Source organism: Apodemus sylvaticus, chromosome 1, assembly GCF_947179515.1.
Source record: "Apodemus sylvaticus chromosome 1, mApoSyl1.1, whole genome shotgun sequence".
Lineage (NCBI taxonomy): Eukaryota > Metazoa > Chordata > Mammalia > Rodentia > Muridae > Apodemus > Apodemus sylvaticus.
The window spans coordinates 163,489,130-163,502,577 of NC_067472.1; the positions used below are offsets into that span (position 1 = coordinate 163,489,130).

The following is a 13,448-nucleotide window of genomic DNA, read 5'->3' on the forward strand; positions in this document are numbered from 1 at the left end:
AAAATAAAGATTCATATGCAGGGCTGAGAACAGGGTGACAGAATGACATGGATGTGGGAGTAAAGTTGATCCTTTAAAGTCTGTAGTGTTTCACCTAAATTCTTGATAACACAGCCTACTGTGCATGCATAGAAAAGCAGCTTGAAGACTGAGGAAATATTTCAGCAATACAATGACTACCTTACAAATATGAGAAACTGAGTTCAGATCCCTAGTACACATGTAAAATTCATCATAGTAATACATGTTCATAACCCAATGCTAAGGCAGAGATAGAAGGATCCTTGAAGCTCATTGGTCAACTAGAATGTTGCATTGTTCTGGGTTTAGTGAAAAATCCTGTTCTAATAGTAAGATGAAAGTGATCACAGAAGAAAGGCAAACATTAATGTCTTTCTTCTGCCCACTGCATGTACACATGTATATACCTGCACATCCACATGCACGCATCCACATTTCTACCATGAACATGCACATGCATATGTGCATATTTCTACACCTTCACATCCACATGCACACACCCACACCTCCACACCTGCACATCATGCACAAATGTACATGAATGTATACACACACACACACACACACATACACACACACACACACACACACACACAGAGCTGCTTACAACTTCAACATTGGCACTGGGAATCACAGACTCCTAATAATTCATCAAGACAGAGTATTATACCAGGCACTGGAACCTTCTGATAATATTCAGCACAAGGTGTTTATGTGCCCCAGTATCTTGGTGGCATTGTACAAATAACAAAAGAGAGAACATTTACTACCAATGAGTCTCTTATATGTGATGACTGTGCCTCTGTTTTTCCAGGTTACTCTCCTTTCTTAGATCACATGATCTACTTTGGGAAAAAGAGGCAAATCTTGATAAAGATTTTTATCTTTTATAGATAAAAAGACATCTTGTAAGAGTGCTGCTGTTCTTTATTGTATCAACACTGTAGAGTTTCTGATGATATGAATATAGCAGGTGTTATTATCACCATCTGACAAAAATGATATAGAATGATGAGACTATTCTTCTAAAAGCCTTAAATGGCCACACTTTTAGATTCTAATGCTCGTGTTTCTACCATTGTCTGGGAGGAAAAGAATAGCCAAGCCAATTTTGCTAAGCCACCTTTTCATTTTAAATGTTGTTTTAGAAATAGCCTACTCTTTTAAATGTAAGCATTGGTGGATTATGCTATTTAGGGCTAATTTAGGTGTGATAATTTTCACTGCCATTAAGCTCTGCTATTATGTTTCCAAGTTTTCAGTTCATAAATCCCTTAAGAATAGACATCTCTGCTTGTTCACAGATATATTCCCAGAAGGTGTGATGCAGGTTGGATGCAATGGGGGCTCTCATTGAATTTCTTTTCAGAAATATCTCAGGTGGTTTTACAGAATCTAACATCTTTTGACTTGCAGAACAATCTGTAGAGTTTGCTATGTCATGTCAAATGGAAATTACACATGACCTCATATTTTGAATGTCTATTCTTTCATTCATTTGATACAGATGTACTGAATGCAGTGTTTTGTTTTGTTTTTTTCTAGACGAAGCAGGTACAGTATTGAAAGAAAAACAAGGTCTCTGCCTCCTAAGAACATGCATATTTTTAGAAAAGAAATTATTAGAAATATGTTTGTACATGTGCTAAAAAGTACCTAAGATACAAATGTACAATATAACAAAGTGCTCGGGGAAGATCAAATACAGAGTATTTAATAATAGTCAAACTGTGTCGGCCTAAAGATAATTTGATGAGGCAGCTATGCCAAGTGCCAGAGAGGCCAGGAATGACACATCGGTGAAACTCAGTGTCATGCCCGAAGTGTGTAAGGAGCAAACAGGCTAGCACACAGAGGAGATGAAGCAAGAAAATGGTCAGGGACACTGCCGCCTAAAAGCTTGGGAGCCATGACAAAGTTAGAAAGTGGCTCACAAAGAAAAACAGCAAATAAAAGGTTAACACAAAATACTTTGTATGCATCAGTTCAAAGTTCACAATTTCAAACAGATGTTCAGTTTTATCCTGAAAACACATATGCAGTAACATTCCTTTTATACATACGCTGATGAGGGATCAGAACGTAGGCTATGAACGTATGTCTATGAGTATGAATTGAGGCTACACTTTCTAATTCTAAATATAGAACTATTTTCACTTGTTAGCTCCTTCTCCAACTGCCAGAAACTTCATTCTTTTGCCATGCTTTTACAGAGAAAGAACTAAACACCCTCAGCACACGGAGTCAGAGTTTGTTCCTCTGAATACTCTACTTTGGTATAAAATTCTCACCATTCCACCTTCTAAAATTGTTGGCCTAGTATCTAAATGGTAGGGGAAGCACATTTGAAAATATTAACTTAGCCATTGAGTGGTCACATGGAGTTGCAAAGCAATTCAACTCCAGGTGCATGGTATTTGTGAGAGCTGCTTACCAACGCAGGACTCCCCGGACAGGGAGTAGGTCCCATCGTCATGGAAACCGCTTCTGCACTCACAGTGGTACCACCCTGGCAGGTTAACGCAGCGGGAGTGGTTGTGGCACTCAACGAATCCCTCTGCACATTCATCAATATCTGCCTCAGAGAAAAACACAAGCCCACCGGGACATTAGTGTCTTTTTACACTAACCTTTCCATAAATACCTCAAACATGCTCATGTCAACATATGCCAACATATCAATTACAGCTGATGTATCATCTAAAATAGAAGTCACAGAGAGATCTAAATGTACCATTCCAAAATCCAGAATCTGTTGAAAGCTTCACTCACCAGTACCTTTTCACATAAATTATGAATAACCACCCTTAGTCCTTGAGCCATTTATAATCCTAGAGACCATCTGAATAACTAAATTCTGAACTGACAACACAGGCTCTTGAATAAACAGCTGATCTCAGACTCAGTGCTTCTAAATTAGTAATTCTAGATATTATTGTGTTTGTTGAAAATATTTAAGAACAGATGAGTTCAGGGAGTCCCATATTATCAATGATCTAGCTGACCTTTTAAAAGTCCCTGAGATTTGCGCATATGTACATGTATAATTTTACACACACACACAAACACATACATACACACCACACACACACAGTATAAAATGAAGAAACTTGAAAATCAGTTATTTTAACTAACAGAGAATTATCTTTAAATACTGAGTGTTGATCAGGGTAGCAAAGCAACATACTGCTCCTGCAGAATCCAGAGGGATAGATAAGATATCTAGAATTTTCTCACTCCCCTGACAGAGAAAGGATATACATTCAAGACCATCACCACCATCACCACTACCACCTTCACCACCACCATCACCACCTTCACCACTACCACCTCCACCACCACCACCACCACCTCTACCTCCATCTCCACCATCACCACTACCACCACCACCACCATCACGCAAACTTATTCCACATTATTCAAATGGGTTTTACTGATAAAAGCTTTCTCTTGAGAAACTTTCAACATCTCATGGATCTGGGCCTCTGAGGCAAGCAATCTGTGGATGATAACATGCTAATTTACTAGTATAGGTATTTTTTTTAATTCCTGCTCTCTGTGTATTATTAATGATATTGTTCCCATATTGTTGTCTCTTGAGCTTTGCTTATTTTCTCTATGATCTGATTATTCATAATCAGCAAATACCTGAATCATGCACATAATTTTAAGCCCAAAGGCTTGCCCTGACCTAAGCTGGGAAGAATCTGATTGCTAATGGTCATGCCAGGGCTGGACCCTGTTGACCCAACTCCTCCTTGTAATTATTTCTTGGAAGCCAGCCACTGCTGGCTAAAACCCTTCTCCTCTTTCTCCTGGAGATATCTGAACTATGGCATACATGAACCCAAATTTAATTAAAACTAGAATATAACACATAATAAATGAATGTGCCTTAGGATTCCTTTCAACGAGGCCTGTTGAAGGTATCAGCTCAGGGCCAGTCGGCTAGCATAGTCCCATTACTTCTTTGTAGCCTGAGTTATGCACCAAGTTAAGGATTTATTCTGAAATATGACACTGTCACTTCATGACAGATGAATAAAGAGAGAAAATGGCTGAATTTCATAGTTCTTAAGACTCCACAGAACCAGCTCAGTCCTATTGTGAGTTTGAATAGGATGCATTCCTTTTACATGATGCTCCAATAGGCATCTGCATGCCACAACCTAATACTTCTGTGGCATCATTAGACACTGCAGTTAGATTGCATGTGCATTTAAATAAATCCCCTGAGATGAGTTCTTAAGGCTTAATCTTGATTGTCACTTCCCAAATTTTATACAAGGAAGCTGTGAGACAGACTAAAATTCCAAACATAAAAACAAACAACAAAGAAACAAAAATACAAAAATGAAGCAAGATAGGAAAGGGTCTGAGTTCACACTGGAGAAAGGCTCACTTCAGGCTACTGCCAACTCAATGATTTCTAAATCCAAGGCAGTGGGAAGTACAAGGTGTAACCAGAAGACTGATTTGGGCAGAAATGACTTCCTCCTGTTACAGAGAAAGACAAACCTTTCTATCAGAGTAGCAAGAAGTTCTACCTCTGACATTTACAGATATCTCAGAAAAGTGGCCATGATCTCTTAGTCACAGCTGCCTGGCCAAAGTTAGTGTTTAGGGAAAGTAGGGAGGAAAAGTAGGGATAGAAAGCTATGGTGTCTCAAACAGCAAAACAATCATTTGTCTTGCCCTGTCCATGAAAACTCTTGTTTAAATTTTCTTCTCTTTCACTTTCAGGTTTAGAGGATAAATAATCTGAACATAAAAAAATAACCTCACAAATTCCAGTGTGGTAACACATGCCTTTAATCCCAGCACCCTGTAGGCAAATTCAAGATAATATGCATTATCCTAAGGCCAGCCTGGTCTCCACAGTGAGTTTCAGGATAATCAAGGCAACATAGTAAGACCTTGCTTTGATCATGAGGATGATGATGGTGGTGGTGGTGGTGGTTGATGATGATTTACTTCCACTTTAAAATCAATGGGAAATCTCTAGAGACTATGTGCAGACACTTTGTTGATTTCTAAAATAAAACAATGTTAGTCTCATGTTTTTAAAGCCTAAGTTGTCTATGGACACAAGTGATGTAGTAGGCATTAATTGTCAACTCGATTCAATCTAGTCATATTGGAACTATCTTGATTATTAGGCAGAATCATCCTTAGGCATGTAGTCCCAGGCTGTATAAGAAAGCTGTCTAACAGAATCTTGAGAGTGAGTGAGCCAACGAGTGTGCTACCAAGTAAGTAGCTTTCTTTTATTGGTTTTTGCTTCAGAGTTATGCCCAACTGTTCTAAATGGTAGACTGTTACCTGAAAGTATAAGCAACATGAACCCTGTTCCTCCCCAAGCAGCTTTTTGTCAGAGTGTTTCATCAGAGTACCAGAATGGAAACCAGGACAAACATGGTCTCTCTCAGCTAAATTCTGCAACTTCCCCCAAGGACCCTGGAGACCCTCTGGCTTCTGTTGGAAATGAGAATGACGCCCTGTAGTTCACTCCCTGCAGCAGAAGTTGGGAGTCTGCAAAGAAGAACTATAGATCATTCACAGGTACAGGGTAGTAAGGCTGCATCTTTATAGTCTCAGCAAAAGATGCATTAAAGCCAGAAATCCATTCTATCTGTACCCTTGCTACAAGTCTGGAACACACATGTGTGTCATGCTTACAATGGCGGTTATCACTTCTGTGCATTAACAACATTGCTCAATGCAGCCTCCACAGGTCCAAATACAGAAAACACTCTGAGGGTTTTTGGCCATGCTGGGTGGTTACCAACTATAAATGATGGTTTTTCCCAAGCTGAGCCAGGACTGCCTTTGTCTGTGGAGACTTGTTTTTCCCAGTCAGCACTTTGCTGCTGGCAAACAAACAAGACAGATGCTGTGGGAATGGGGTCCCCATGAGTTCACTGTGGAATCTAACTTTCTTGCTGGAGGATTTCTTATGAATTACAGTAAGAATAGCTAGGATGCCAGTCATCCTAAAGGAAACAGACACTTCATTTCCACTAGCAAGACCCAGGATTTTGTCTAAATCTCAGTTTAATCCAGCATAGATCTGAAAAGGTGAGAAAAGGGTTAAAAAAACCAACAGATGTTGCTGGATATTTGAGGCTGGAACTCATGGTATTTATATCCATGTGAGCTGCACAAACTAACATTATTGTCCATGATGCTTTGCTGAGCCTTGGTGAAAAATCTAGCTGTGTCTGAGTCTGCATCAGTCACAATATCATCATCATATCAATGAGCTCAGAAAGGATGGTTTATGCAAAGACAATGCACTTTTCAATTCTAAATATTATGAGAGAAAATCTGTAAAAATTATTTTAGTATTGTGGCAGATGCAGCATTGAATGTAGCATGATTGCTAAAATCTAGACGTTCACAGTAAAGAAAGAGAAACTATGTCAAGGATATCTTCAGTATTCAACCATTATTACCTTCTCTAGCTCCTCCTTCCCCCAGAGGTTCAAGGTCTCTGGACATATAAAATGTACTACATCATACTCTAACAAACATTTCCCTTTGCAACCATCATCCAAATATCAATGTCCCAAGAATAGGGTTGGGGAGAATTACATTTAGGCTTACATTCACTCATAGCAAGTAAGTGATAAACAATTGGAAAATACTTAATCAACTATGAAAAAGCAACTAAATGAAACTTATGAGTATCATGAATTAAAAGAATGAGCAGATGTCACCATACAGATTGGAAATACTATACTATTGCTGCTATTTATGAATTATCAGACATGAGGTCAAGTCTTAAAACTGAGTATAAGGAGGTTAGTTTAAGGATCATGTATTATGTAATGCTGACAGATACTATTTAGTTTCTGATTAATACTTTGTGTCCCTTTCTAATCTTTAGAGGCTTAAAAGAAATAAAATAGGAAACAAAAAGAGCTATAAATAGTCTCAGTAAACATTCCTTCCATATTAAGGCTTTTATTGACATAAAAAGCATATGATGATTCAAGGATTGTCTTATACCCTAAGTGATATGTTAAATATTTGGGGGAATATATAATAGGGTGCATTTTCTATTGATAGCCCTTTGTCCAGTCTGGAGGACTGGGTTTTTGGAAGATATTTTCATTTTTATTCCCTACTGATTTAAAAGCAGAAGAGAAAAATGGATAACATTTATTTTTCCACAATAAAAATATTTTTATAAAAAAAAGAAAGCCCTTTGTAAATATATGGTTCTTATGAAGTCATATTCTGTTAATCTGAAACAGATGTGGTGGGAAATGTATGTAGTCAATAATGTTTCTCAGAGCTTTTTCTGTCTTTTCTTCCCTTCTTGCTGTTCTCCTCCCTGTCTTCCTACCCCTCTACCTCCTCATCTTCCTCCTTCTTCTGTTCCTCCTTCTTCTACTGGAGACTTCACCCAGGGTATTATGCACTCTACCACTGACTAGTTTTGATCCTTAAAATCTTTTATTAAAAGCACAAATTTATATTTCATACTAATTGCATGAAACTCATTGTATAGTTGGACTCAGTATGCTAAAGAGCAGCTCTGAACCTGTGAGTCCCAGCCTCTTTGAGGAGTGCATATCAGATATTTATGTTATAATTCATAATATTAGCGAAATTACAGTTATGAAGTAGCAACAAAAATAATTTTGGGGTTGGAAGTCACCACATGAGGAGCTGTATTAAAGGGTCACAGCACTGGAAAGGTTGAGAGGCACTGGGTTAGTGCACCATGACTACTCCAAGAGTTTGCAGCATGAAACTGAGTGGTGGAAAAGCTTGTTATTTTCCATTCAACATAATATTACTGGATGTCCACTAGGTGTTAAGCCTAACACTATATCTGCTTGGGAAGACAGGGTTTATGGTTTATAAGAATAAAGCCTGGTTGAGAAAATTAGAATATTTCATTTAGAAAAAAACCCTACTATAGCTGTAACTTTAGAGACATATGACGTACAATTCCTGCTTGCCAACATATTATTTTATTACTTAAATCTCACCTGACTGTGTTTTCTGATTTGTAGGATGAAAATGATAAAGTAGAACTTCATACTGCTGCAGAACACAAAACTCTTAAAACATATTTTTATTCAATACTATCATTAAAATTCTAGGATGATATCACTGTTAAAATGTAGTAGACAAGAAAAGCTGATGCTCCAGATTAAAAGAAAGAACCCTAGACCCAAAACTACAGGCAACAAAGGAATGCTTAGAGCAAGGAAGAGTATTCCCCAGGGAAGATCCCACTAATTCATTATCTAATACCAAGTGCTCATCCCTAGAGACATATGCTGAAGTGATATTATGCAGATTGGGTGGGTTGTATTTATATATGTTTTAATCCACACATATATAATAACAAACACCATGGATCTGAGAGATAGTAAAGGATGTGAAATGAAGGAAATGGAAGATAGAATGGTAATTATATTACAAATTCAAAGAAGAAAAGATAAAAGTATCAACTTGGAGTCAAAAAATTATAGGAAATAAAGTGTTTTCTGGATCTTAAATGTATTTTTTTCTTGAGGCAATATATTATGAAATATTGAATACATACTCAATAGACCCTAAAACATGAATCCTCTCACCAAGTTATGTAAATTTAGGAAAGTAAAGTGTGCAACATCAAATTGCTGCAAGCATGGCAAACTAAAACCCAGTGTGACTGCTAGTACTGGCACTGAACACTGAGCTCAGAGACCCCTCAACAAAAGCAGTTTCCCAGCTACTTTTCTGGGTTCCTGTATCTTGAGTACATTATTTGTAAGTAGGTAAATCTACCCATCTGATATAAGAAATGGTATTCTTTTTTTTGAATGTATTATGTGTATGTATGTATGTATGTAGAGTGGTATACATATCTGTTATGTTCAATGTGTTACACATGTGCTTCTATCTCTTGAATGTTTAATCTACATCATGTATGTGAACCAGTCTGGGTGGTTATACTTGGTGGCCAAAAGAAAACCTATATTTTCTATATGAGGTTTATTTAAAGATAAGGAATGGTATTCTGATACAGCCTGTAAACCTGTCATGGTATCCTCAATGCTGTGTTCATCTGTTCATTCAGGGCCGTTTGGACTCCTTAGGGGCCACATGTTGAAAATGGTAGAACCTATGTCTCTGACTTCCAGCATTGCTACATGGAGCAAGATTATTTCTATAAACTTCAAACTGTCATGTGATATTTAGAAGACCAGGAAGCCTCTTGAAGCAGTGCATGCCTTTAATCCCAGACTTGGGAGAATGAGGTAGGCAAATCTATTTGCATTTGAGGCCAATGGGTTTACATAGCAATTTACAGGACATCTAGGACTACATGTGGTATGTACTCACTGATAAGTGGATATTAGTACAGAATCTTGGAATACTCAAGATACAATTCACAGACAAAACGAAGCTCAAACAGAGCCTTGTTGGTCATCAAAGGGAGGAGAGGCCCTCGGTCCTGAGAAGGCTGGATGCCCCAGTATAGGAGAATGCCAGGACAAGAAAGAGGGAGTAGGCAGGTTAGTGAGTAGGGGGAGGGGGGAAGGGATAGGGTTTTTTTGGAGGGGAAACCAGGAAAGGGGATAGCATTTGAAATGTAAATTAAGAAAATACCTAATGAAAAAAAGAAAGATCCTGTCTCTAAATAAATCAAAACAAACAAAGCACACTTGGATGATAAATGATCCACTCCACAGAGTGAGATTATAACCCTGGTATACCCAGTCTTTCTTGTCTGTTTTAATATAGTCATTGCTATATTAAAATGATAGACTTTTCAAGTTAGTACTCATGCAGACTCACTCTCTAAAGGAAAGCAAGTAAAGCACATATACAGCCAGTTCCAGGAGTAGATGTTTTGTGCAGAGAGTCAGAGGGAAAAAGGGCAAACTATAAAAGCTTCATGGTCAGATATGCTTGAGTCTGAGATCTGGTCCAGTTCTTTCCTGGCTGCCATATTCTGACCAAGATATTTATCTTTTTCTGAGCTTTGGTTTCCTTGGTTCTATTCCACAAATCTGAGCAGGCACTTATTAAGAGGGTAGTAATCATATCTCAACAGAATTAGGTGTACCCTCTTCCACTGAGGCCAGATAATGCAGCCATCTGCTACATTATAGGGTGGGGGCATATCTGGATGGACACCCTCTTAGAGGCAAAGAGGAGGAGGAGAGAGGAAAAACTCAGTGAGGAAAGATTTGGAGGGGAAAGCTTTCAGGATGTAAATAAAATAATTAATCAATAAAAAAGGTAATTGATAGAAAAATGAGGGTAATAATAATCATTCTCTAACTCATAACAAAATTAGCCCCTAAGGACCTACTATCCATATTAAGGCATACTGGTTCCTAGGTCTCAATTATTTATATAAAATGGATGTGTTCTGTGATATTTCATGTACAGCCTCTTGGGAAACTTAATTTCTAACAAGATGGACAAACTGTATTCTGCATCAATGCCATTGTATATGATACCGCCTGAATGACTACAGAAGGCTTAAGCAACCCCTTTGAACCTTAGTTGCTTCATGAACAGAATTGCTATTGAAAAACAGCAACACAACATGTTTTACTTGACTCTCAAACAAAGCCAGAACAGGGGGGGGGGAGCAGATTCAGAAATAATTCAAATGCTTATTCTTTACAAATTTTAAGTAGCAATATCTTTTAATGCAATAAATTAAAGTCTGCTATGAATAAGAGTGCCCATGGCAAGGATGATAGGCTTTCTGCTTTTTGTCAGTCTCTTTCCTAACATTATGACATTATGCAAAACAATCGGTCTTTTCCTGATTGGATCCTTCCAATTTTATCCCTGGAGCCTACATTTGGTCTGTTCTTTAAACAAAACTGCCTTTTTCCCATACTTGGGATTCTGCAATATATAGTTGGATGAATGGAATGGGATAGATGGATGGATAGATAGATAGATAGATAGATGAATAAAACTAATAAATTCTGACACATGTTTAGAATTACCTACAGATAATCCAATCTCTGAGACATCTTTATTTCAAAATCACACATGCATATGTGCACATGTGCATGCACACACACACACACATACACTTTCAGTAAATTTATTATCTTTGTAACAACACTAGTTCTTTCTAGTTCTTCTTTCTTATCTCCTATCATGAATAGAATGAAGATCAAAGCCCTTATAACTAACTGTTTATAAATCTTTGTCTAACCCATATACTGTATTTTAAATCTCTTCTACTTTATTTTAAATTGCCTTTCAACAATGCTGGCCCTTGACTCAAATGGTCAATTCAAAGGCTCAGTGGGACTGTCTGATGCTACCATATATAAAATTCTGACTTCCCGTATCCAGTTCTACCTACCTTCCTTTGCTCAAATGTATGTGTCTCTTCTTTTATGCATATGGTCATCTAGCAAATTTTATATGTTGCATGTATTCTTCTTTGCTTTTTCTTTATTCCCTGACTAGCATGTACAGTCCTTGATGTAACTTGACGATTGAATGGAACCTAGAACTTACAGGGCAGTAATGGACAATTGCTGAAAGAAAAAAAGAAGTGAAAAAGACAGGGGAGGACGGCCATAGGAAATTCATTTTTGTGATGGTGTTAGAAGTTACCTTCTACTAACTCATTTTCTCCAAATCTCCTGCCAACATCACACCCTAGGGGCTTCTTCTCTCACACCTGGATGAGTGCAATCATAGCTGCGGGCTGACTTCTCAGGGATTGCCTTCTCTAATCCATATTGACAGCACCCTATTCTCAAAACACATACCCCAGAGACATTAAACTCCAACAATAGCAGCCGATCAGAGATCTGAGTCAGGTTAGGTCAGTCACACATTCCAAGTCAATACATTAATTCTTTCATTTGTATAAAAAGCAAAGATTTAATTGAACAACATTCTTCATCTACTCTTCTACTGAACACTTGATCTCTGTGAAGGTACTTAAAGTCAAACAAGGTAACCACTTAATGATGAACCTTAAGTGACATAAAGAGACATAGAGGGTATTACCATTATGGTCACTGAAGGTATTATAAACTGAAATTTTGCTAAAGTTCTGATTTGTATTTCATTTTGTGACACAGTGTTCTAGTAATGACAAAGAGCTTCCTTATACAAATTTACCTGCTCAGAGTATGAATAAATGATCTGAATTTTACTACAATTTGTCTGTAATGATCAAAGGCTTTTACTATAAAACTACTCTGTGGAGTGTTGATTTAAGTACATAAATTTTACAACCAATTTTATTCTCTGCAAATAATTGTGTCTAACTTAAAAGCCAAGCACCAGTTTTAATTCAAGGAATCTTTTCTCATCTATGAATTCTATAATTTCTAACAGATCTATTACTCCATTTAGCTCCAATATCAATTCAGTTTTATGATATGTTGTATTTCTTGAAATTGTTTTTATATCAAAGAGAGGAAAGCCTGAGCTTATTAATAATTCAGAATGTTTAAGGTTTCCTGACAAGCACTTTATGTTTACTACTTTATTTGATCTTCAGAATGCTTCCTGGATAATTTGAGGTTGGACACACTTAAATGTGTAATTGTATTGCAGTGACACAATATCTGAATGGGACTAGAATGTAGACTAATGCTTACCTAAGAAACCAAATACACGCCTACCTAGAAGTCACATTTATGAGACAGAACTTGAAAAAAAATTAAGAACTTAGAAAAAATAATTTTAATTCTCTTACCTCTCTTTCCTCTTGGCACTGTCACCTCTCTACTCTCTGCCGCTCTTGGGCTCTCCTCCCCTCCCCCCTCTCTCCACATGGTCATGGCCGGCCTCCACTTCTCTACTCTCTACTCTCTCCCTCTCTCTGCCTTTCTCTGCCTCCAATACCCCATTAACTCCCATCCTCTGCCCGGAATAAACTCTATTCTATACCCCCCCAAAAAAGAAAAAGAAAAGTAAAAAGAAAAAGAATACTCAGATGAAATTAAATTATATCAACTGAGGTAGAATAATAAAATATGATAAATCAGCTCAGATGAAGGAAAGAACAAATCAAACTATTACATATGAGAAGTGGTTTTCAAGTATGAGTGCTGTAACACTGATGCAGAGTTGCTATAGGTGCCCATCTCAGGAGGGCAGGAATGTAAACGCGTATCTGAGAATATTAAGTAGAGAGCCTGAGAAAGCAGGGCAAGTAGAGAAATGGAAAAAGAGATATAACTCTGAAGTCCTACATGGAGAACACAACTCAAATATTCAGTGGAATGCTAATAAAGGAACTTGAGGAAACACTCCAAACTTAGGGAAGATCCCTAGACTAAATTAAAGGTCATAGTCTTTCCTACTAGACATAGAGAGAAATTATGCTTGTTTCCACCAGCTAGACTAGGGAAATGTCACAGTCCAATGAATAAGGCTGGATAAAGTACAATATAGTCTCTGGCTTCAAAAGTAGAGGA

The 13,448-nt window shown here is 37.5% G+C and overlaps 1 protein-coding gene across 1 annotated transcript in view; it reads right to left on the reverse strand.

Moving 5' to 3' along the window:
- Nell1 (neural EGFL like 1) overlaps nt 1-13,448 on the reverse strand; it is a 937,387-nt gene that overhangs the window by 36,725 nt on the left and 887,214 nt on the right. Inside the window, exon 16 of the mRNA XM_052161842.1 lies at nt 2,456-2,596. Coding sequence (XP_052017802.1) covers nt 2,456-2,596 — 141 coding nt within the window. The remainder of the gene's footprint in view (nt 1-2,455; nt 2,597-13,448) is intronic.